This window comes from Saccopteryx bilineata, chromosome 3, assembly GCF_036850765.1.
Source record: "Saccopteryx bilineata isolate mSacBil1 chromosome 3, mSacBil1_pri_phased_curated, whole genome shotgun sequence".
In the NCBI taxonomy this organism is placed as follows: domain Eukaryota; kingdom Metazoa; phylum Chordata; class Mammalia; order Chiroptera; family Emballonuridae; genus Saccopteryx; species Saccopteryx bilineata.
The window spans coordinates 63,926,654-63,948,554 of record NC_089492.1 but is presented as its reverse complement, the minus strand read 5'-3'; the positions used below and the strand labels follow the sequence as shown (position 1 = coordinate 63,948,554).

The window sequence follows — 21,901 nt, the reverse complement described above, 5'->3', positions numbered from 1 at the left end:
CTGTACGCCAGGCCGACACTCTACCACTGAGCAAACCGGCCAGGGCCCCTTGATTTCTTTTATCAATGTTTTATAATTTTCTTAGTACAAGTTTTTAATCTCCTTGGTTAAATTTACTCCTAGGTACTTTAATTTTTTGGTTGCAGTAGTGAAGGGGATTGTTTCCTTAATTTCTCTTTCTGACATTTCATTGTTGGCGTATTAAAATGCCTCTGATTTCTGAGTATTAATTTTATATCCTGCCACCTTGCTGAATTCATTTATCAGGTCTAGTAGTTTTTTGACTGAGATTTTAGGGTTTTCTATATACAATATCATATCATCTGCAAAAATGATAGTTTTACTTCTTTTCCAATTTGGATGCCTTTTATTTCTTCTTCTTGTCTGATTGCTGTGGCTAGGACTTCCAGGACTATGTTGAATAAGAGTGGTGAAAGGGGGCACCCTTACCTTGTTCCTGATCTTAAGAGGATTGCTTTTAATTTTTGCCCATTGAGTATGATGTTGGCTGTGGGTTTGTCATAGATGGCCTTTATCATGTTGAGGTATGTTCCGTGTATTCCCACTTTGCTGAGAGTTTTGATCATGAATGGGTGCTGGATTTTATTGAATGCTTTCTCTGCATCTAGTGAAATTATCATGTGGTTTTTCTCCTTCCTTTTTTTATGTGATGAATCACATTGATTGATTTGCAAATATTGTACCAGCCTTGCCTCCCCAGAACAAATCCCACTTGATCATGGTGTATGATTTTTTTCATATATTGCTGGAATATTTGGTAGAATTCACTTGTGAAGCGATTGGGCCCAGGGCTTTTGTTTGTTGGGAGTTTTTTTTTTTAGGGAGTTTTTTGATAACTGTTTCGATCTCATTTGTTGTAATCCGTCTGTTTAGGTTTTCTGATTCTTCCTGATTGACTTTTAAAATATTATCTGTTGAAAGGAATTTGTCCAATTCACCTAGGTTGTCTAATTTTTTGGCATACAGGTCTTCATAGTATTTTCTTACAATCCTTTGTATTTCTGTTGTGTCAGATGTTATTTCTCCACTCTCATTTCTAATTTTATTTATTTGAGTCCTCTCTTTTTCTTGGTGAGTCTGGTTAAAGGTTCATTGATCTTGTTTACCTTTTCAAAGAACCAGCTCCTTGGTTCATTGATCCTCTGTACTGTTTCTTTAGCCTCTATGTCAGTGGTAGTCAACCTGGCCCCTACTGCCCACTAGTGGGCATTCCAGCTTTCATGGTGGGCAGTAGCGGAGTAACCAAAGTATAAATAAAAAGATAGATTTAACTATAGTAAGTTGTTTTATAAACATTTATTCTGCCAAACAGCGAAAATCTGACATAAAGTACTTGGTGAGTGATTATTATTACATGCTTTAACTTGCTGTAACTCTGCTTTGTAAGTTTTATAAAGTAAAGTTACTTCCCTACTTTATAAACCACCATTACTGTGGAACTGGTGGGTGGTTAGAAAATTTTACTACTAACAGCGATACAAAAGTGGGCGGTAGAATACTTACCTGGCAGGGGAGATACCATGATCACGAAGGTGGTTTTCCCAGGGTGAGGCTTATCCATTGCACTCCGGATGTGCTGACCCCTGCGATTTCCCCAAATGTGGGAAACTCGACTGCATAATTTGCGGTAGTGGGGGACTGTGTTCGTGCTCTCCCCACATAAAAAAAAAAAAAAGTGGGCAGTAGATATAAAAAGGTTGACTACCCCTGCTCTATGTGATTTATTTCTGCTCTCATTTTTATTATTTCCTTCCTTCACTACCTCTGGGCTTTACTTGCTGTTCTTTTTCTAGTTCTTTTAGATGCAGTGTTAAGTTGTTTATTTAGGCTTTTTCTAGCTTCTTAACGTATGCCTGTAATGCTATGAACTTCCCTCTCAGTACTGCTTTTGCTGTGTCACATAAATTTTGAGTTGATGTATGCTCATTATCATTCGTTTCTAGGAATTTTTTTTTTTTAATTTTTTATTTATTCCTTTTTAGAGAGGACAGAGAGAGAGAGAGAGAGAGAGAGAAGGGGGGAGGAGCTGGAAGCATCAACTCCCATATGTGCCTTGACCAGGCAAGCCCAGGGTTTCGAACCGGCGACCTCAGCATTTCCAGGTCGACATTTTATCCACTGCGCCACCACAGGTCTAGGAATTTTTTTTATTTCTTCCTTGATCTCATTGTTAATCCATTTGTTATTTAACAACCTGCTATTTAGTTTCCATGTGTTTGAGAGTTTTTGAGTTTTTCTGTTGTGGTTGATTTCTAGTTTCATGCCATTGTGATCAGAGAAAATGCTTGAAATGATTTCAATCTTCTTAAATTTGTTGAGACTGCTTTTGTGCCCTTGTGGTCAATCCTAGAGAATGTACCATGAGTACTTGAAAAGAATGTAAATTCTGCTGCTTTAGGGTGAAAGGTTCTGAAGATATCTACTAAATCAAGTTGATCTAGTGTGTCCTTTAAGTCTGCTATTTCTTTGTTAATTTTTTTTCTTGAGGATCTATCTAGTAATGTTAGTGGGGTATTGAAATCCCCTACTATTATAGTATTGCTGTTGATCTTGCCCTTTATATCCAAAAAAGGCTGCTTTATATATTTAGGTGCTTCTATGTTAGGTGTGTAGATATTTATAATGGTTATATCTTCCTGTTAGATTGCTCCCTTTATCATTATGTAGTGACCTTCTTTATCTCTTACTATAGCCTTTGTTTTAAAGACCATTTTGTCTGATATAAGTATTGCTACTCCAGCTTTTCTTTCATTTGCATGAAATATTTTTTTCCACCTTTTACCTTCAGTCTATGTGCATCTTTTGTTTTAAGGTGAGTCTCTTGTAGACAGCATATGTATGGGTCCAGTTTTCTTATCCATGCAGCTACCCTATGTCTTTTGATTGGATCATTTAATCCATTTACATTTAAAGTTATTATTGATATGTAGTTGTTTATTGCCATTTTATTCTTTAAAGCTATATTTCTCTTTTACTATATTCTTTTCATCCTTTGATCCATTTACAACAGGTCCCTTAACATTTCTTATAGCATTGATTTGGTTGTAATGAATTCCTTGAGATTTTTATTGTCTGGGAAGCTTTTTATTTCTCCTTCAATTTTAAATGATAGCCTTGCTGCATAAAGTAGTCTTGGTTGTAGGTTCTTGTTCTGCATTACTTTGAATATTTCTTGCCATTCTCTTCTGGCCTCAAGTGTTTCTGTTGAGAAGTTGGATGTCATCCTTATGGGGGCTCCTTTGTAGGTAATAGCCTTTTTTTCTCTAGCAGCTTTTAATATTTTCTCTTTATCACTTAGCTTTGGTAGTTTAATTATGATGAGTCTTGGTGTAGATTTTTTTTGGTTTCTCTTTAATGGAATTCTCTGTGCTTCTTGAACTTGTGTGACTTTTTCATTCATCAATTTAGGAAAGTTTTCAGCTATGATTTGATTGAACAAAGTCTCTATCCCTTGTTCTTTCTCTTCTTCTTCAGGAACCCCTACGATGTGGATGTTATTTCTCTTCATGTTGTCACAGAGCTCTCTTAGAGTTTCCTCAGACTTTTTGAGTCTCTTTTCTTTTTGCTGCTCTGCTTCCGTGCCTTCGGTTATCTTGTCCTCTAACTCGCTGATTTGATCCTCAGCTTTATCCATCCTGCTTTTAATTCCTTACATTGTGGTCTTCATTTCTGATATTGTATTTGTCATTTCTGACTGATTCTTTTTTATTATTTCCTTTTTTATACTTGCTATCTCTTTATTTAGTTGTTCGTAATGACCACTATTGTTCTTCTAAGATGTTTGAGCATCCTAACAATCATTATTTTTAACTCTGCAACTGGTAATTTGGTTATATCTGCTTATTCAAGTCCTTTTCCGGGGGTTTCTCTTGATTCAATTGGGTTGCATTTCTCTGCCTTTCCATTTTGTCTGTGTATAAGAAGGGTGTGGCCACTGTAGTCCAATCGATGTGGCCTCTGTGTTCCCTTTGTGTGGTCTGTCTGCAGGCCCACCATCCCCTCTGCTACTGCCTCTGGTGTTCGGGTATGGGAGTTGCTGGTGCCAGCCAACTGCTGCTGTTGCTGCAGTTTCCGCCTCTCCTCTATGGCAGGGGCTGTGTTCACCTGCCCGTGTCTACAAGCTTCAGCTTTCACTCCACCGCCGTGTGTGGGGCTTCACGCCGCACCCAGGGCCGCAAGCCTTGGCACCACAGGCAGGGGTGAGCACCATTGCTCAGCCATGGGTCTCCGCCTGTTCCTGGGCTTTCACCCTGGCCCCATGGGCAGAGTTGCACTCATGCGTCAGGCTCTGTGGGCTGGGTGGGCTGTGTGTCTGCACTCAGCTGCAGGTCTCTGTAGATCCCAGGCTTTCACCTTTCCCCTGCAGGTGGGATTGCAGGTGGGCCCACAGCTGGCGGGACCTCTTTTGTGTGCCCCTTCCACCCTGCTGGATGATACTGAGCTCACATCAGGCTTCAGTCATGGCTGGCCATCTTCCGCCCCCACTGATGGGACCGTGCTTTTGCATCCCACCACCGCTGCCGTTGCCCACCCACCGGCTAGCCCTCAGCAGTGTGGTTGGGGGTACTGCACCACAGACCCTAGCACTCAATACTGTATCCCTTAAGGCTCCCTCCTTCTAAGTGAGACTGTTCTGAGTGCCGCAGAAGAGCTTGTTTGGCTGGTGTCCTGCTTCCCTTTGCTGGTATTGTTGGTTCCAGGGGAAATATTCACTTCAGATTTGGGGAGTGACTCAGCCCAGGGGTTAGGGTGGCTGTCCCTCATAGTGTTTCTGCCTGTGCCTCCTAGATTACACTCTCTTCCTGCTGCTCTGGTTCTCTCCTCTCTCCCTGTCCCCCTTAACCCTGGGTGAGTGGTTGTGAAAGAGGTTTTCTGCATGATCCCTTTAAGAAGAATCCTGGTTCTGAGAAACCTGTCTCTTTCTCACAACCAGTATCCTGACTTGTTTCACAGCTAAATATTGTCCATATGCTTCTTCTAGGCTCTGGGGCTGCAGGCTGGGGCTCTGTTCCTGGGGTCCAGGGCCCTCCCCTCTTCGCTAAACTCACTCCTGGGAGCTGGGCAGCCCTCTCCGTATTTCCCCTTTTCCTACCAGTCTCTGTGTGGCTTCTTCGGTGTTTCTTTGTTAAAGAGTCCTCTTAGTTTAGTCCAAAGTTGGTTTTTCCAGATGATATGCCTTGGTTTAGTTCTTTTCTCTTTCCATCATTCTAGGACAAAGTTGGCTATCTCCATCTGGAAATGTGTGTTCCCTTCAGTTCTGCTACATTTTCTTGAATCATTTCTCCCCTATAATTTTTTCAATTCTTTCTTTCTGAAATCATCCTTATTTGGAACTCCAATTTTGGTATCTTTTCTCACATTACCTGTATCTTTAATTTTTTCATTTTGCTTTTGGGAAGATATCTTCAACTTTATTTTCTAAATATTTAATTTTTGCTATCATAGTTCTACATTTTAAAAACTATTTTTATTTCTTCTTTTTATATCATCCTGTTCCTATATAACTTCTCTTTCTCAGGGTACTATTGGTGTTTTTGGAGGAGAGGGTTCTCTGTATTTTTTCTGTTGCTTGTTGTATTTTTGTTCTTGTTTCTACTGTCTCTCATGCTATGGCATTTATTCAAATTTCAGCAATGCTCGATTGTTCTTTCATATTTAAAATGAGATATTGATATGCTACTAGTGAGCTCCATATACATGGGTAGGATTACCTTAGAATTATATGTGGACTTCACAGTGATCCCTCATCTACTGCCAGGGTTAGGTTCCAGAACCCCCCTTGGTAGGCAAAAATCCGCAAAGTAGAGACCTTATATATTATTTATATATATTTTAAGGCTTTATAAACCCTCCCCACACTCTTATAAACCTTTCCCACACTTTTATAAACACTTCCTATGCTCTTAAACACTTTCTACATATTTTATTTCCATTTAATATTCTTTTAATGTTTTAATTTTTTATATTGTTTTCAATTTTTTAGACTAGAAAATGCTTATTTTACCACAAAAATAATTAAAATAATAAATATATAAAAATATCTATATACCACAAAATCCCACGATATAGCAAAAAATCCACAATACAAAATTAGATATATACAATTTAAAAACCCATGATACAGTGAGACCACGAAAAGTGAACCACAATATGGCTAGGGACGACTGTATTCAGTTGGAGGAATCCAAACTGACTGCATCTGTAAAACTTTTGCCCTGAGCAGGTCCACTTTGCTAAAAGAGGAATCTTCCAACCTCTTGCTTCAAGGATGTCGAGTTGGCTGTCAACAGTAGTCGGATTCTAATTATCCCACTACTTTTCATGTGGTCTCTAATCCCACCCTGAGCTCTCTTGGTGAACCCAAGCCAGAGCCCATTTGGTTCAATCCATCCAGTCTTTCGCTGTGGCAAAGGAGAGCAAATTACCTGTCTGCACACGGTTTTGGTTTTTAACCATTTGCTTTAAAGAACTTCAATTGATTCTTCTCTTTTTTTAGCCCATTTTCATCCTTGCCTTCCAGAACAGTTGAGGCCTCTAATTTCTGAGATTGTTCTGGGTCTTTGAAGCAGGAACTGGCCAGAGGTAATCCTTCCCATTTGTAAGCTTAGGTTTTAGCTTTCTGTTCTGCTAAGACATGTACAACTTGTCGACGTATTCACCTTCAGTTTCTAAAAGATGAGCTTGTCAGTTTTCACTTCCCTCTCTTTTCTCTTTGCCTTTCTGGATTTATGCCTTATTTTATTCTTTCAGTGTAATTTAGTATGGTTTGGGGAGGAAACATTGATGAATGTATGTTATGTAATCTGCTGTGTTTAGCCAAAAGTACTCTGATTATTAGTGTATCAACATGGAAGTTGCTTGTCAATTAGAATTGAATTACTAGCCTAGAACAACCAACGCTCTGGTGAAATATTCCTTCAATTGCCCTTTATTTTATTAAGTATTCATCATTGCGTTGTAAATATTTTACTTTTACTCATAGTTTATATATTTAAAAATAAATTTTGTTGGCCCTGGCCTGTTGGCTCAGTGGTAGAGCATCAGCCTGGAGTGCAGGAGTCCCGGGTTCAATTCCCGGCCAGGGCACATAGGAGAAGCGCTTATCTGCTTCTCCACCCCTCCCCCTCTCCTTCCTCTCTGTCTCTTTCTTCCCCTCCCGCAGCCAGGGCTCCATTGGAGCAAAGTTGGCCCAGGCACTGAGGATGGCTCTGTGGCCTCTGCCTCAGGTGCTAGAATGGCTCTGGTTGCAACAGAGCAATGCCCCAGATGGGCAGAGCATCGCCCCCTGGAGGGCATGCCAGGTGGATCCCGGTCAGGTGCATGCGGGAGTCTGTCTGACTGCCTCCCTGTTTCCAACTTCAGAAAAATACAAAAAAATTAAAAAATAATAATAAAAATAATTTTTTTATAAAATAATGTTTATCTTAGAAAATATGGCAAATTGTTTTAAAAGAAAAACTAAAATCTCACCACTTTTAATATTTTGGGGCTATAACTCAAGGACTACTTTTTGGGAATATATAGAGCTTACTTTTTAAGCTATATCAAATGAAGAAATTAAATTAACAACTTAAAATCTTCCATAAAGAAAAGTTCTGACCCAGAGAGTTTCACTGGGGAATCTAATCAGACATTTATGGAGGAACTAATATCACTTTATATGAACTTTTACAGAAAATAGAAATGTAAGGATTATTTCCCAACTCATTTTATGAAACCAGTATTACCCTAACACCTAAGTCAAACAGAGAAAATACAAAAAAGAAAACTATAAGCCAGAGGAAGCAGAGCAGATCTTATTTTCAACATTTTAATTTATAAGAGGTTGCCCGAAGGACTGGCCTCTATCTGGTCTAACTTGGATCTCAGAGGGTGCTGCTCAGAAAACTAAAGGAAGACTGACCAACAGACACCTGTGATAAGAGATTCTAGGTGGAAGCCCCAAGGAGAGACACTTTGGGATAGTAAGACATTGAAAAGCAGCCGTGTACACAGGAAAATAAAAAAAGCTACACATGGGTTCAGGCAAGGTGTGTGTTCAGTCAAACTTAAAAAACCTTAAGGTTTCTTCTTGGACTGATCCCAAAGGTTAGAATCAAGGCTCAGCTGATTAATGAAGAATTTCCTCGGCATAGGGCCAGTCTATAAAGACTGGGAAAGGTAGCTGTTTTTTCAAATGCCCCATATATATACAATAACAAAATCACAAGTCATACAAAGAAAGAGAAAACATGACCAAATCAGACGCAGAAAATAAAGTGGAAGAAACCAGTCCAAAGAAAAATAGATGTCACACTTAACAAAGACTTTAAAACAACTCTTTTAAATACCTCAATAATTTTATTTTAATATGATAATAATGCTTCAGTCATCATCATGCTATTTCACATAGCATTACTTTTAACCAACAAATTCATTTTACAGCAAATAAAGGCAGTAGTGTGTTCATGCTCATGGGATTCATTGGTCTTAGTATCTTGCCTATTGCCCCTAAGTAGCTGATCTGATAGAATGACTGAATTACTTTTTTCTTTTTATTTTAATTAAAAAAAATTGTACTGTCCCTGGCCGGTTGGCTCAGTGGTAGAGCGTTGGCCTGGCGTGCAGGAGTCCCGGGTTCGATTCCCGGCCAGGGCACACAGGAGAAGCACCTATCTGCCTATCTCCACTCCTCCCCCTCTCTTTCCTCTCTGTCTCTCTCTTCCCCTCCCGCAGTCAAGGCTCCGTTGGAGCAAAGTTGGCCCGAGTGCTGAGGATGGCTCTGTGGCCTCTGCCTCAGGTGCTAGAATGGCTCTGGTTGCAACAGAGCAATGCCCCAGATGGGCAGAGCATCACCCCCTGGTGGGCATGCCGGGTGGATCCCAGTCGGGTGCATGCAGGAATCTGTCTGACTGCCTCCCTGTTTTCAACTTCAGAAAAATACAAAAAAAAAAAAATTGTGCTATTTTAGTCATTTGAAAGTGATTATTCCATGGCAGTAAGTCCGTTCACAATGTTGTATAACCATCACCACTATCTAGTTTCAGAAGTTTTTCATCATTTAAAAATGAAACCCCTTATCTATTAAGTAGTCAGTCTTCATTCCACTCTCTTACCAGCCCTTGACAACCACTAATTGGCTTTCTGTCTCTATGGTTTGCCTATTCTGGGTATTTCATATAAATGAAATTATACAATATGTAGCTTTTTGCATCTGGCTTCTTTCACTTAGCTTGTTTTCAAGTTTCATCTATGTTACAGCATTGGAATGGTTTTTAAAGACTCAATAATTGCTCTATCTGGATAGCAACACCTTGTGGAGCTAGGATAATATTCCTTTGGCTTTAGTACACATTCTAAATATAAATATATATCCATGGTCCAGGAATCAAGGTATAGCACTGAGAGTGGATCCTCTCACTTCTACCCCTAGTGAATCACATGCAAAATTTTGCTTACCATCCCTGCAACTTGGGCTCTCCTGGTCCAGAGTTCTTAGTCCCCCAAAAGAATGCTTCCACCAGGGTACATTGCAAGTGTTTGATTAAACTGGAAGTTGAGGCTGCCACTTGGCCATTTGGGGATCCTCATGCTATTTATTTAGGAATTTTATTTATTGATTTTTTTTTAAGAGAGAGGATGGAGAGAGAGAAATATTTAACTGTTCCTGTATGTACCCTGACCAGGGATAGAACATGCAACCTTTGTGTATTGGGATGATGTTCTAGCCAACTGAGTTTATGGCCAGGGCCCTCATGCTATTAACCAACATGCAAAGAAGGAGCTTCTCTTCTGGCCTGGAGTGACTGAATTGGACTATTATGCATATTCTGAGTTGCTGCTACACAATGGGAGAAGGGAGGAGTATGCCTGGAATGTAGGAAATAATGTAAGGGTGCATCTTAGTACTTAGTACTCACATATTTTGTGATACGAGTTAATGGAAAACTACAACCCAATAGAAGTAGAATCTTTAATGATACAGATTCTTCAGGAATAAAAGTTTGGGTTGCCCCACAGGGCAAGGAACCACTACAGCTGAGATGCTTGAAGACAAAGGGGATATGAAATAGGTAATAGAAGAGAAAGTAGTTACAAGCAGTAATTATGATCATGTTGCCAGTTGCAGATACAAGGACTGTAACAATTATGAGCATTTCTCCTCATTTTGATATGAATATATTTGTTTACTGTATTCACCAATTATTCCCCTTTCATTCCCCCAAAATATGGTGTCAATAACGGGTATCCTTTTATCTTGGTATTTAATTTACAGGCTATCAAAGGGATACTGTGCCTCATCAAGGAGAGGAATGAACATCCCTTAAAGACTCTATCATCTTTTGAGAAAGGAAGGAGCTGTTATGGGTTGTATGAGACAAAGTTACATGATATAGACTTAAGCATGATTTTGCTATGGTTTTTATTTGACAATTAAGTATAATTAAAAGAAGTTTGGCCCTGGCTGGGTAGCTCAATCGGTTAGAACATAATCCCAAAATGCTAAAGTTGTGGGTTTGATCCCAGGGTCAGGGATCAAACCAACAACTTTATATACTTGTATCAACCAATGAATGCATAAATAAGTAGAATGACAAATCAGTGTTTCTCTCTCCCTTCCTCTAAAAAATCAATTTAAAAAAGTGTATATGGGTGTCAAGTTGACACGAGTTGTACTAGTGTGGTTTTATACGGTCAGGTTAGCCAAGCTAGAACTACGTTTTGGTTGGTCATAGTAAAAAGTTGCAGATTTAAGTGGAAGTGAAGCACCAGCCATTACACTTGGAAGGTCTATGCAGGGTCCCAAGCACCACTGTAGTTTTGCACATGATCTGCTGACTCCCCTCATTGGCAAGGGGCAGCAGCAGGGCCTGCAGCTACTCCAGTTTGTGTCCTGGACGAAGAACATGTGCAGCAAATCTCTTTCCCCATATACATATATAGTTGGTTCTGTTTTTCTGGAGAATGCTGGTACACTCCTCTATACAGTAAAAGAATACTGAAAACAGTTGAAGTTCTGGTCTTGAGATACCCCATGGTATGGTGAGATACCCCAATGCATGGCTCTGAGATCACACAGGGCAGAGTTCGGTGGCATAAATGATTTATGGTCTTGGAACCTGATTCCTCATCTGTGGAATTCAGATCAAATGTTTACTTATGTGTTTATGTAGGGTTAAGTTAAGTATTGTATATAGAATACCTAGTATAGCTCATAGTGGGTGCATAGCAAATGTTGGCTCCCCTCTGCTGAGGGGAGATGCATTGTTTAGTTAGTGGCCTGAGTCTTATTAAATATTTTAATCATACTGAGTTTCTTAGATATTATTAAATGTGAAGTAGTTATTTGGCATATAACCGTCTGACATCACACCAATACCACCTTCTGGGTAGTTAGTTGTACCACGGAATTCAAATATTATTTGAGGTTACTTCTGCCATGTGTCTATGTAAGATCTAGAGCAAGTTATGTTTCCTTGAGCCTACTTTCAATTTAAATACTATTACCTCAGGGGTTTTTGTTTGTTTGCCATAAATAGGAGAAAGAACTCAGCTGAATTTTAAGCATACAGTAGATGCTCAATACATCTATTAGATATTGTGAGAGCATTAGGATTTCAAAGATGAATTGGATCAGTTGTTGTACTAGAGGGGAACTTACCGCTTAGTGAAGACAAAATCCATGAAGCCACAGTGGAAGTTATATTTCTTCTAATCATAGACAGCAAACAAGTAAAAAGTACCTTTGGAGAAGATAGGAAGTTTTAAGTGATATAAAAAAAGCCAGATGCCATGGAAAGGTGATAAAACATCTTGCAGAAATTTGTTAATTTACAGGATCATGAACATTTAATACCTTTTCTCATCAGTAATAGCTATGCAGTCCTTTCCACCTTTCCAGTGGCTAGTCACAGCAAACAAGTGGAAGGGTGGGTGCCCTGAGAGCAGAGTTAAATTAACTATTTTGCCAGCAGGGGAGAGCTTGTTCATGCTGACGTTTAGAGGTTGGAATGCCTTCGGAACAATGAGTTGCAGCTGAAAAGCTTTGACAGTTTAAGGAGAAATGCGACAAAACGGAACCTGCAACTTACATAAACCAGGTCACGAGCTCTTTACATTGTCACGCTTTCTAAAAAAGCCAAGCTAACAAAGAACACTTCTGGTAAAAGGGTAAGCAGTCTCCTTTTTTCCTTTGTCTTCTCAGTATCATCCTTACTTTCTCATTTTTTCCAGTGCACACTCTTTTTCTCACTCTCGGTGTTTTCCTGCCACCCCTTCACCCCCTCTTCACTTTGCATTCTCTGCTCCCCAGTTATCCGCTTGGCCCGGGACAGTCCCGGGTCCGCACCTGCCCGGAAAGCGCGCGAGCTCCGGGACCGCGGAGGGACTGGCAGTGACCTAGCCGGGAGCACGATGTCCGCGCGGCCCGCTGACGTCACTGCCGCAGCGGTCCTGAGCAGAGCCCCAAGAATGGGAATTCAAGGAGGGAAAAACGGCAGTTACTCCCGGCCAGAGCTGATCACTACGACTGCGCTGGGGGGATTTGGGTTTCCGGGGTCGCAAGGCCGGAATCTCGCCTCTCCCGCAGGCTGAGTCCACCCCCACATCCTTAGCGCTCTCGAACGCAGGAGTTTAGCGATGAGGAAAAAGTGCCTACACAGCCCAGCCTCGTGCGCACGCGCCTTGGGTGGGAGCAGACAGGAGGGAGGGCTGCGGATTAAGATTGGTAGGCAGAAGGGCGGTGTGTGGAGCGCGGGACCGGGACAGAGATCCGCGGTGCAGAACCGGGGAACATGGGTCACACCCTCCACCGTTAGCCGGTCTCCCCGAGTGCTGCGGCGGCGTGGGGCCTGCGGCGCGGCGTCGTGACGTCACGGAGGCGGCGGCCGTGGTTGGCGCAGGGTCCGCGGCTGCAAAGTGTGAATTACGCCGGGCTCGCGCCGCGGGAGGAGTGAAGTCAGGCTCCGGGGGAGGGGAGGGGCAGGACGGTGTCGGCTGCCGGAGCTGGTGCTGCTCCGAAGCCCCGCGCACCCCGGGTCTCGACGCTGGCTGGCTGCAGCCGTCTTTTCTTGCAGCGCTTCGCTCTGCCCTTGCTCCGTTCCTGCTCCGCTCCTCCCGGCGTTAGAACCCTGGGGCAGCGGGGCTCCCTCCGACTTGCTTGTGGTGCCCCCGCTTGCACCCGGTAGCCAGGCGCACGCCGATTCTGTTAACTGTCGCGGCGACCGCCGAAGCGCCTTCCCGCCGGCGGCCGGCCGCAGTGTTCGGGCGGCGGAGGCGTGAGCGCAATTTCCCGGCCCGGAGCCGGGCGCGCGCCGTTGCTGTTAACTGTCGCGGCGACCGCCGAAGCGCCTTCCCGCCGGCGGCCCGGCCGCAGTGTTCGGGCTGCGGAGGCGTGAGCGCGGTTTCCCGGCCCAGGGTCGGCACCCGCCCGCCCTGCCCCCGCCTCGGCCCGGTGCCCCGCAGCCGCGGCCCCTTCCCAGCGCAGGGGCCGGCGGCCGGGGCAGGGCGGGCGTATTCAATGGAAGTATGCTACCAGCTGCCGGTGCTGCCCCTGGACAGGCCGGTCCCCCAACACGTCCTCAGCCGCCGAGGAGCCATCAGCTTCAGCTCCAGCTCCGCGCTCTTCGGCTGCCCCAACCCCCGGCAGCTCTCACAGGTAAATTGCCGTCGTCGCAGGGTCTCAACGCTGGGCTTCTCTCTTTGTTTCCCTCTTGCCACTGGGCTTCACCTCCGCGACACCCCCTGTCCTCGCTTCACCCAGACACAGGGTTGCCCATTGTTTGGGGCTTTCCAGGCTGGCCCTTCGATTTGAGAGCCGTTTTTTTCATCCTCGGGACTGTCCACTGTGTAAGTCCCCGGCTTCCAGGCAGGTCGGCTCCGAGAGCCCTTAGCGCCCCTTCCCCCCAACTCCCGGCTCAGAGGTTTAAGCCTCAGTAATGACTTTGTCTCCTTCCCTTTATCGACGTATCGGTCTGGAAGTTGGGCCTCTCTTCCCCGGTCGTGGCCCTGGCACACCTGTGCCTCCTACACACACACCTGTATCGGGTTCGCGCCTGGCCTCCCCCAGCTCCTGCACGCCCCTTGGTGCTCAGATGGTCCTGCGGTTCGCCGAACAATAGGCCGATACCCTGTCTGTTCCTCGGAGTCCCTTCGATTCAGTAGATGGACCCTAAGCGATAACGGAGAAACAAATATCGAGAGTGTTTTCCTGAAGCTTCGTTCTCCGCAAAGTTGATAGCCAGGAATCAGTTTTGTTTTAATTTGATAAGGAGATTTTAGGAGAGAAACTACTAATGGGCATTCACAGAAAGACTTTGTTTTGAATGGTCCAGTACCAGTTCCTGAGAATTTTCAGGTTTTCCTGTGATGATGCTGTTGGCCCATTTCTTAGTTCTTGCAGATTTTTGATTGCTAAATTTAAAATAGGGAGGCAAAAAGAACTTTGTTTTGTGTACATTTGAATTGAGTGCCCTCCATCTCTGCTGCTAGAATGTTACGTGTTCATGGTCACTTTTTAATTCAAATATATTTTTCTTTTTAGGTAATATTAATATTTTTTCTCCCTCTAATTATATTGTAAATATCTGGAGCGAGGTCTTTTTTTTTTTTTTTTTTTAAACAGGTATTGTGGAGCCAGGTCTTTTTTTTTTTTTTTTAACAGTTAGTGTGGAGCACGTGGTAGAGATTTTGTTTATAGCAGGTGTGCACTGTAAATATTTGTCATTTACTTCTTGGTCTAAATTGCTTGTAGAGAAAGCAAGAGCCTATATTTGAGTTTTTCTCTGAATTGTTTTTATTTACAGACTTTCATAGGACAAGGAGGTACACTAATGAGGTCAGAGCCAACTTGTAAAAATTACTATGATATTGTGTCATTTAAATAGCACCACATTGTTATTTTGAAAGTTGGGTCCAGGATCTGCCTTTGTACTACTACTGCTTAAAGCATTTTTAGGTTGCAAAATGAATATTGAAGAGATATTAGTGCTGCTGAAAAAGGTGTTTAATGGTAGTAATTGAAGGTTTTTAGAGGTTGTAACTTTTTTCACCTCTAAGTATTATTTTACTTGCTCATATCAGCAGGCACATGACTAATACCTATTTCTAGTTCAATCTAAATAATAAAGGTGATCACTAATCAATTATAAAATCTAAACGATGAGGAAGTTACTTATGCTCCATGCTCCCTGAGGAGAATGTGATTGAGAAGGGAAAGTTCATGGGAATGAAAACAAAGCTGATGCCAGGGGTTTTACCTGATGTCTTAATTAACCCAGAGAGACCAATTTTAAGTTGCACTTTTTCTTGACTCATTTCTTAGTTTTAGGTTTTAAGGATAATGGAATGTAAAAAATATGATTGTGGCAGATAAAGCAAATTATGTAGAGTCACACCATATTTTACTCTTAAAACTTTTTTTTTTAATTTAATTTTATTTTATTTTATTTATTCATTTTAGAGAGGAGAGAGAAAGGAAGAGAGAGAGAGGAGAGAGAGACCGAGAGAGAAGGTGGGGAGGAGCTGGAAGCATCAACTCCCATATGTGCCTTGACCAGGCAAGCCCAGGGTTTCAAACCGGCGACCTCAGCATTTGCAGGTCGATGCTTTATCCTCTACGCCACCACAGGTCAGGCACTCTTAAAACTTTTAAGGAAGTTTTCTGTACCCTAAAATGAAGTATTTTGAAACTTCTGAAAATTTGGACAGAAATTTTACTGAATTAACACTTTTTTTAATGAACGTTGCTCAATATTAAAATGATAGTAAACTGATCATGATGCTGAAATGGATAGGCTTATCATTACCAAGACCGTGAGTACCATTTAATACTAAAGCATATGTTGATAGTGATTTCTTGAGCAGCTAGATGGGAATTTGTAATAGGGGGCAAAAAAGGTAGAAAATCTTGGAATCTTATTCAGAGCTCTATAAAATATTTAGTGAAATTAAAAACTTTATTTACCCTTGAATCTTCAGTTTCTAAGTCTAAAGAAAGCTATAGGTATTATAAAAAGTTTAGTAGGTGGTTTGTAGTTTCATTTAGAAGTTTAATTTTTTTTTTTAGGCAATAAGTAGAGCAGTTTTTTGTATAAAAATTTTCTGTTTAAAAATATGTTCAAAACTAGGAATTTTTTTTACCATAATATAGGAGCCTAGCTCATAGTGATACTTTAGTATTTGTTGAATGAGTGAATAAGTAATTAAATTGTTCCTGACTTAGCATCAATTTTAAACATGAAAACAAAGTAAGGATTTTCATCAAGATATAACAGTAACTCATCCAAAACTTGGTTTGGAAATTTGTAACTATAGGTTTTAGAAGATTCAGGAAATAGAAGACTCTGAGCACCAAAATCAATTTGGTGATGCTCTTAAATCCTGTGTGTTTTAGGCAAAATTGTGACAAACTTGTTTCCCAAGTACCAGCGAATTTGAAGGGGGCTGGGAGGCTGCTGGAGTCAGGTTCACACTAATAGCAGCAAAAGGTGACAGCTGACACACCAGAAGCCAGGGATCAGAAGATAAACGTTTCAAAGCCAGTAACTTTTACCAAGGAACCCTGGAGACATACATTTCAGGGGCTTGAGTATTATACAGCACAATAATTATTAGTCAAAATAATGTAAACAAAGCCTATTTTTTAAAGTTAAAATATTTGTACTTTTAAAGACCTTCATGCCGAACAATCTGAAGTGTTGATTACTAAATAGTCAAGTGTGAGTTATCTGAAAAATTCATTTATGTGGAACACCAGCTCTCCCAAGAATGCCAGGTAAATGAGGCATTAACTTTGTGTTTTAAAACAGGTTGTGCACTGCTTTCTCAGATGGTTAACAGGGGTTTTAAAAGTTATTTGGAAAATAGGGATAATAATGGAAGCTTGTTTTTGCCATTTTGGGATACCTATTGTTGATAGCTGGTTTTAAAGATTTATCTTGCAAATTAAAGTTTTCATTTGGAAAAGAATCTTGCAAAAGCAGATATTGTCTTGTTCACCATTGTTTCCACAGTCCTTTGCATAGGTAGTTTAGTGAAGTATGGATGTTGAGTTAGGGTGTTGATGGCAAACCAAAGCACTGCACATGGAATTATTTCAGTTAGATTTTCTATCCACTGGAAGCAAGTCTTATTTGGGTTAGAAATTTGAGGTTTAATTTAAAACATTTATTATAAATGTATGATATGTATTATTATTGAACAAATATTGGGATCTAACATGTAAGCATATGCTTTTAATACCATAATAAGTTAAATTTGATTTTTAATTTAGCATCTAAAGAGCTGTTTGAAATTCACAGCACAGTTGAGTAGAAGGTTCAAAGGTTTCCCCCGTACCCCCTGCCCATGCATGCAGAACCCCTCCACATTAGCAACATTCCCCACCAGAGTGGTACATTTGTACATTTGTTAAAATCGCTGAACCTACATTGACATATCATTATCACCCAGAGTCCATAGTTTACATTAGGGTTCCCTCTTGGTGTCTTTTTTTTTTTTTTAATACAGAAACTATTCCACAAATATTTACTCAACACCTTCTGTGAATGAGGCTCCTTGTTTAGGTACTGAGAGGTAAAGAATGAGTAGTTTTTAAAAAAAATCACTTGTGGGCCTGCCAAATTAACCAAGTTTTTCTTTATATGTAAACATTTTCACCTGTAGTCATAGTGTATATCTGTGTTGTCTTTAGCAATGTTTTTAGTATATGACAAATTACGAAGGCCCTATATGTGACAGAACAGTTCAAAGCCCCTGGATAATTGTTGGTTCTTCCTTCAAGAAGCTTACAGGATTGTGGTGAGAAAAACTGTGTGATTATAAGTGATGCAGTTTTTGTATTGGAGTTACCAAGATGTGATGAGACTACAGGAAGGTATATATAATACTATATCTGAATTTCTCAAGTAAATGAGAAGAAGCTTCACGAACTGGTTGATGCTTAGGTCAATGCCCAAAGGTTAAGTAGGTGTTTCTAGATAAATGGCTGCAATGGGGGATGTAAGACCAGTAGCTACGTTTAATTTTGCAGGTTTGCATTAAATTCGGGCAGACTGTAATAAAAATGCAGAGCAAAGATCTGGTGGGCCATCTTCCTTTATTCTAGACTCGTACCAGCCAATGAGTAAAAATCAAACACACTGGGCACCACAACCCATTCTTTCCAGTTTTTTTCCTAGGATCAAAGACTCCCACCCCTATTCGCAACCACTCCCCTCTAACCACGTGGCTTCTCTGCCCTCTGCAACAACGTGGTCTCTCTTATTCTCTTAAAACTTTTCAGGGGAAAGTCATACCCCAGCACACATTAGCATAACAAAGCCCTTTCCCTAGCTTGAAAGCAATTAACTGTATCATGTGAGAGCATCATCACGTGAGCAGCGGCCATTTTTAACAATAAAAGTAAGCAAAACCAGAAAATACAGATATTGCAACTCATTTGCCCAGCAGGGGAAAAGGAAATGTAGGTCAGCATGATCCAACAGAGCTTTTGGTGATGATGAAAATGTTCACTGTGCTATCCAATGTAATAGTAGTCATGTACAGGGGTGCTCAAAATAGGTTTACAACAGTTATGAATAAACAAAACAGTTTATTCTTGTATTATTTATTGTAGTTTCCATACGAACAACTGTAAACCTACTTTTGCTCACTCCATTTAGCTCAGTGGTTCTCAAACTTTTTGAAGTCGGGGCGCATTTAAAACCCTACAAATAATTGTAGGCATACTATATACAAATTTCTGAGAAATGTTATAATTAAGTCAAATATTACAGAGAAAAATATATATAAAGTCCAAGCATGCTTTTATGGTAATTAAACAAAATAAATATGACAATCCAATTCATTCTGACATTAAATAACATTTTTATGTTACATTTTTTGAGTTATGCTTTTTAGAATTTGTTAAAAAGAGGAGTTAAAAGCGAAAAAGTTCTCTTTTTATATATAGATACATTCTTAGTAAGATTTAGTAAATTCGACAGGTTCTGGCATGAATGTGTGTTTTTCATTCTTGTGTTTATGAAAAACATGAGTCTGATGTGTCCTAGCGAATTCTTCAATGTTTGGGCATATATTTGAAAGGTAAACTCTCATTTCCTCATCAATACATTGAAGAATTCCTCTCTTTTTACTCTTAATTGTGTTGAGTGCAGGAAACCCCCACCATACGTATATTAACTTTACACCAAACAAAGGATAGAAGAAACTTGCTTCCAGTCTTTCTAGGGAACATGGGGGGGTAGTATAAATAATCCAGCACCACAGCTTAAGAGCTTTTTGCAACCTATCAGGCAAGTGAGGTGGGGGATTGGGCAGACTGTCATCTTACAGCCAATTGCCTACACCTCTGTCCCTCCAAAATCTAAACTCCAAAAACCCTGTTGGTTTTTTGGTCCCTAGCAGGCACATATTTCTCTGGAATACCACAGGGCACATCTGGAAATCTTCTAGGGCGCACACTTTGAGAACCACTGATATAGCTAAATGAGCACTTGAAATGTTGACTAGTTTGAGGAACTGAATCTTAAATTCAATTTTATTTAAATAGCTGCACATGGGTAGTGGCTCCTGGCAGAGCAGATAGATGTATAGTCATACTTAATGATCATTAGTAGTGATGTAATGTTGATCTGAATGTTGAACATTAGTTACTTTCAGGTTCTTGCCATTGTACACAAAACTTCATTTGATACCTTCATGCATGTTTATAGTCTTTAGAATGCAATCACTAGGTTGGGTGAATAATTAATATATTTTTTTGGCTTTCTAGAATGTTCTATCTTATTTTAGTAACAAGATAAATGATCATATCTCTTTCACCTCCAATCATGTTATTAGATTATAATACTATATAATTATTTAACAAACACTATTTTGTATATTATAAACATTTATATAAATGTTTTACTACTTTAATAGGTATATGCTGTGATACACTGAGTCAGTTTTAACTTGCAGTGAGCAAACCTGTACACTTTCTGAAGTGTTCTTTCTGTGTTTGCATTTACTCTTGTGAAATTTCATTTGTATGTTGTGCTCACTTATGTATGTAAATGTGTACTATTCCAAATTACTCATACCGTAGGTAGTTACCTCTTCAGAAATCTATACAAGTATACAGAAATCATTACAGGGGATAATGTGCACAGGAGTGGAGTACCCTCTGGGGAAGGGGTCAGGAACCTATGGCTTGCGAGCCAGATGTGGCTCTTTTGATGGCTGCATCTGGCTCACAGACAAATCTTTAATAAAAAAAAATAACGTTAAAAATATAAAACATTCTCATGTATTACAATCCATTCATTTCCTACCACTCATGTTCATGGTTGTGGGTGGCTGGAGCCAATCACAGCTGTCCTCCAGGACAACACCAAATTTTTATTGGATAATGTGTAACGCACATGGGTCGTTGTATGGCTCTCATGGAATTACATTTTAAAATATGTGGCGTGAATGGCTCTCTCAGCCAAAAAGGTTCCCAACTCCTGCTCTGGGGAATGGGTAGGATTCCCCGAGGGGGTGGTTCTCTTCGAGCCCTTCCTCCCTGCCTACTCCTCAAAGATTTGTTCTTTTGGGACATTGGTTTCATTTTTCTGTTTTCAAAAATGCTTTATACTTTGATTTAAATTTAATACTACCATATTAGGCTTTTAGTTCTGAATTAATATACATTTATACTACAAATATATGCTCAAACAAAATATTAATGTAAATTTATAGTGTATTTGGTGGGTAGTTCTGTTTGAGGAGTAGGATATTCAAATTATTAGTTTATAAGTTGTCACCAGGAACATGTTTAATCTGTGGGGTGTAATTGGCCCAGATTTTGCTGTTCCATTGCAATGCCTAGAGTTCCATTAGTTGCACATATTGTCTACTCAGGAATTGTTTAAACACAAATGTCCTGCAAGAGGTAATATGCCCTTTACAGGTGTTAGAAGATTAGGGAGCTCACGTTGGGTAGAAAAAGGAGAGGTACCATCTGTTCTCTTTGAGGCAATTTCATAAGACTTCTACTAATACTGTAGTGTAAATTTTATCCCTCCTTTTTGCCCTCCTTTTTTACTTTTCAAAAAGGATCAGAGGAGAAGTGATTTCTTTGCTGGGAAAATCAGAAAGCTGTTTTCAACATTTTTCATCTCATGTCACACACAAATTAATTACTAAAATTTTGCGGCATACCAAAAGTTATAGTTTTTGCTAAGCTGACAGAAAATAGGGTGTTTTTTTTTTTTTTTTGCAACAGAGACAGAGAGGAACAGTTAGGGACAGACAGACAGGAAGGGAGAGAGATGAGAAGCATCAGTTCTTCGTTGCAGCACGTTGCTCTGGGGAATGGGTAGGATGTTGTTCACTGATTGCTTTCTCATATGTGCTTTGAGGAGGGGGGGCAGCAGCAGAGCGAGTGGCCCCTTGCTAAAGCCAGTGACCTTGGGGTCATGTTTATGATCCTATGCTCAACCTAGCGACCTTGGCCTTTAAGCCAGTGACCTTTGGGCTCAAACTAGTGACCATGGGGTCATGTCTATGTTCCTGTGCTCAAGCCAGCAGCCCCACATTCAAGCCAGTGACCTTGGGGTCATGTCTGTGATTCTATGCTCAACCTAGCGACCTTGGCCTTCAAGCCAGTGAACTTTGGGCTCAAACTAGTGACCATGCGGTCATGTCTATGATCTTGTGCTCAAGCCGGTGGCCCCACACTCAAACCGGTTACCTCGAAGTTTTGAAACTGGGTCCTCTGCGTTCCCATCTGACATTCTATCCACTGCACGATCGCCTGGTCAGGGTATGTGTATTTTTGATTCATTCACATTGGATAGCTATTGTTGTGTTGGCTGTCGTCATTTTTTATTTGACAGCCTAAGGGAAAGAGGTCTGTGCCCCTGACTAAATACCA

General features: G+C 40.7%; 1 protein-coding gene, 1 long non-coding RNA gene and 1 other non-coding gene across 8 annotated transcripts in view; 2 read left to right on the top strand and 1 right to left on the bottom strand.

Moving 5' to 3' along the window:
* LOC136329667 (uncharacterized) overlaps window positions 1–12,555 on the bottom strand; it is an 85,538-nt gene extending 72,983 nt beyond the window's left edge. Inside the window, exons 1-2 of the long non-coding RNA XR_010730236.1 lie at window positions 12,218–12,555; window positions 11,663–11,744 (exon numbers count right to left, since the gene is read on the bottom strand). This is a non-coding gene — a long non-coding RNA (uncharacterized lncRNA). The remainder of the gene's footprint in view (window positions 1–11,662; window positions 11,745–12,217) is intronic.
* LOC136332469 (U1 spliceosomal RNA) lies at window positions 1,517–1,680 on the top strand. Its single transcript, XR_010730726.1, has one exon. It is a non-coding gene; the product is annotated as a U1 spliceosomal RNA (small nuclear RNA).
* Window positions 11,861–21,901, top strand: part of PDE7A (phosphodiesterase 7A) — a 110,333-nt gene continuing 100,292 nt past the window's right edge. Inside the window, exon 1 of one of the 6 annotated variants that reach the window (XM_066266229.1) lies at window positions 11,861–12,171. Coding sequence is in view for 3 of the 6 variants with exons in the window: in XM_066266230.1 (XP_066122327.1) it covers window positions 13,520–13,657 (138 nt within the window). In the remaining 3 variants the exon portion in view is untranslated. Of the gene's footprint in view, window positions 12,172–12,736; window positions 13,658–21,901 lie in introns of those variants that run through there. The other 5 variants (XM_066266230.1, XM_066266228.1, XR_010730235.1 and 2 more) reach the window with 5 other exon arrangements.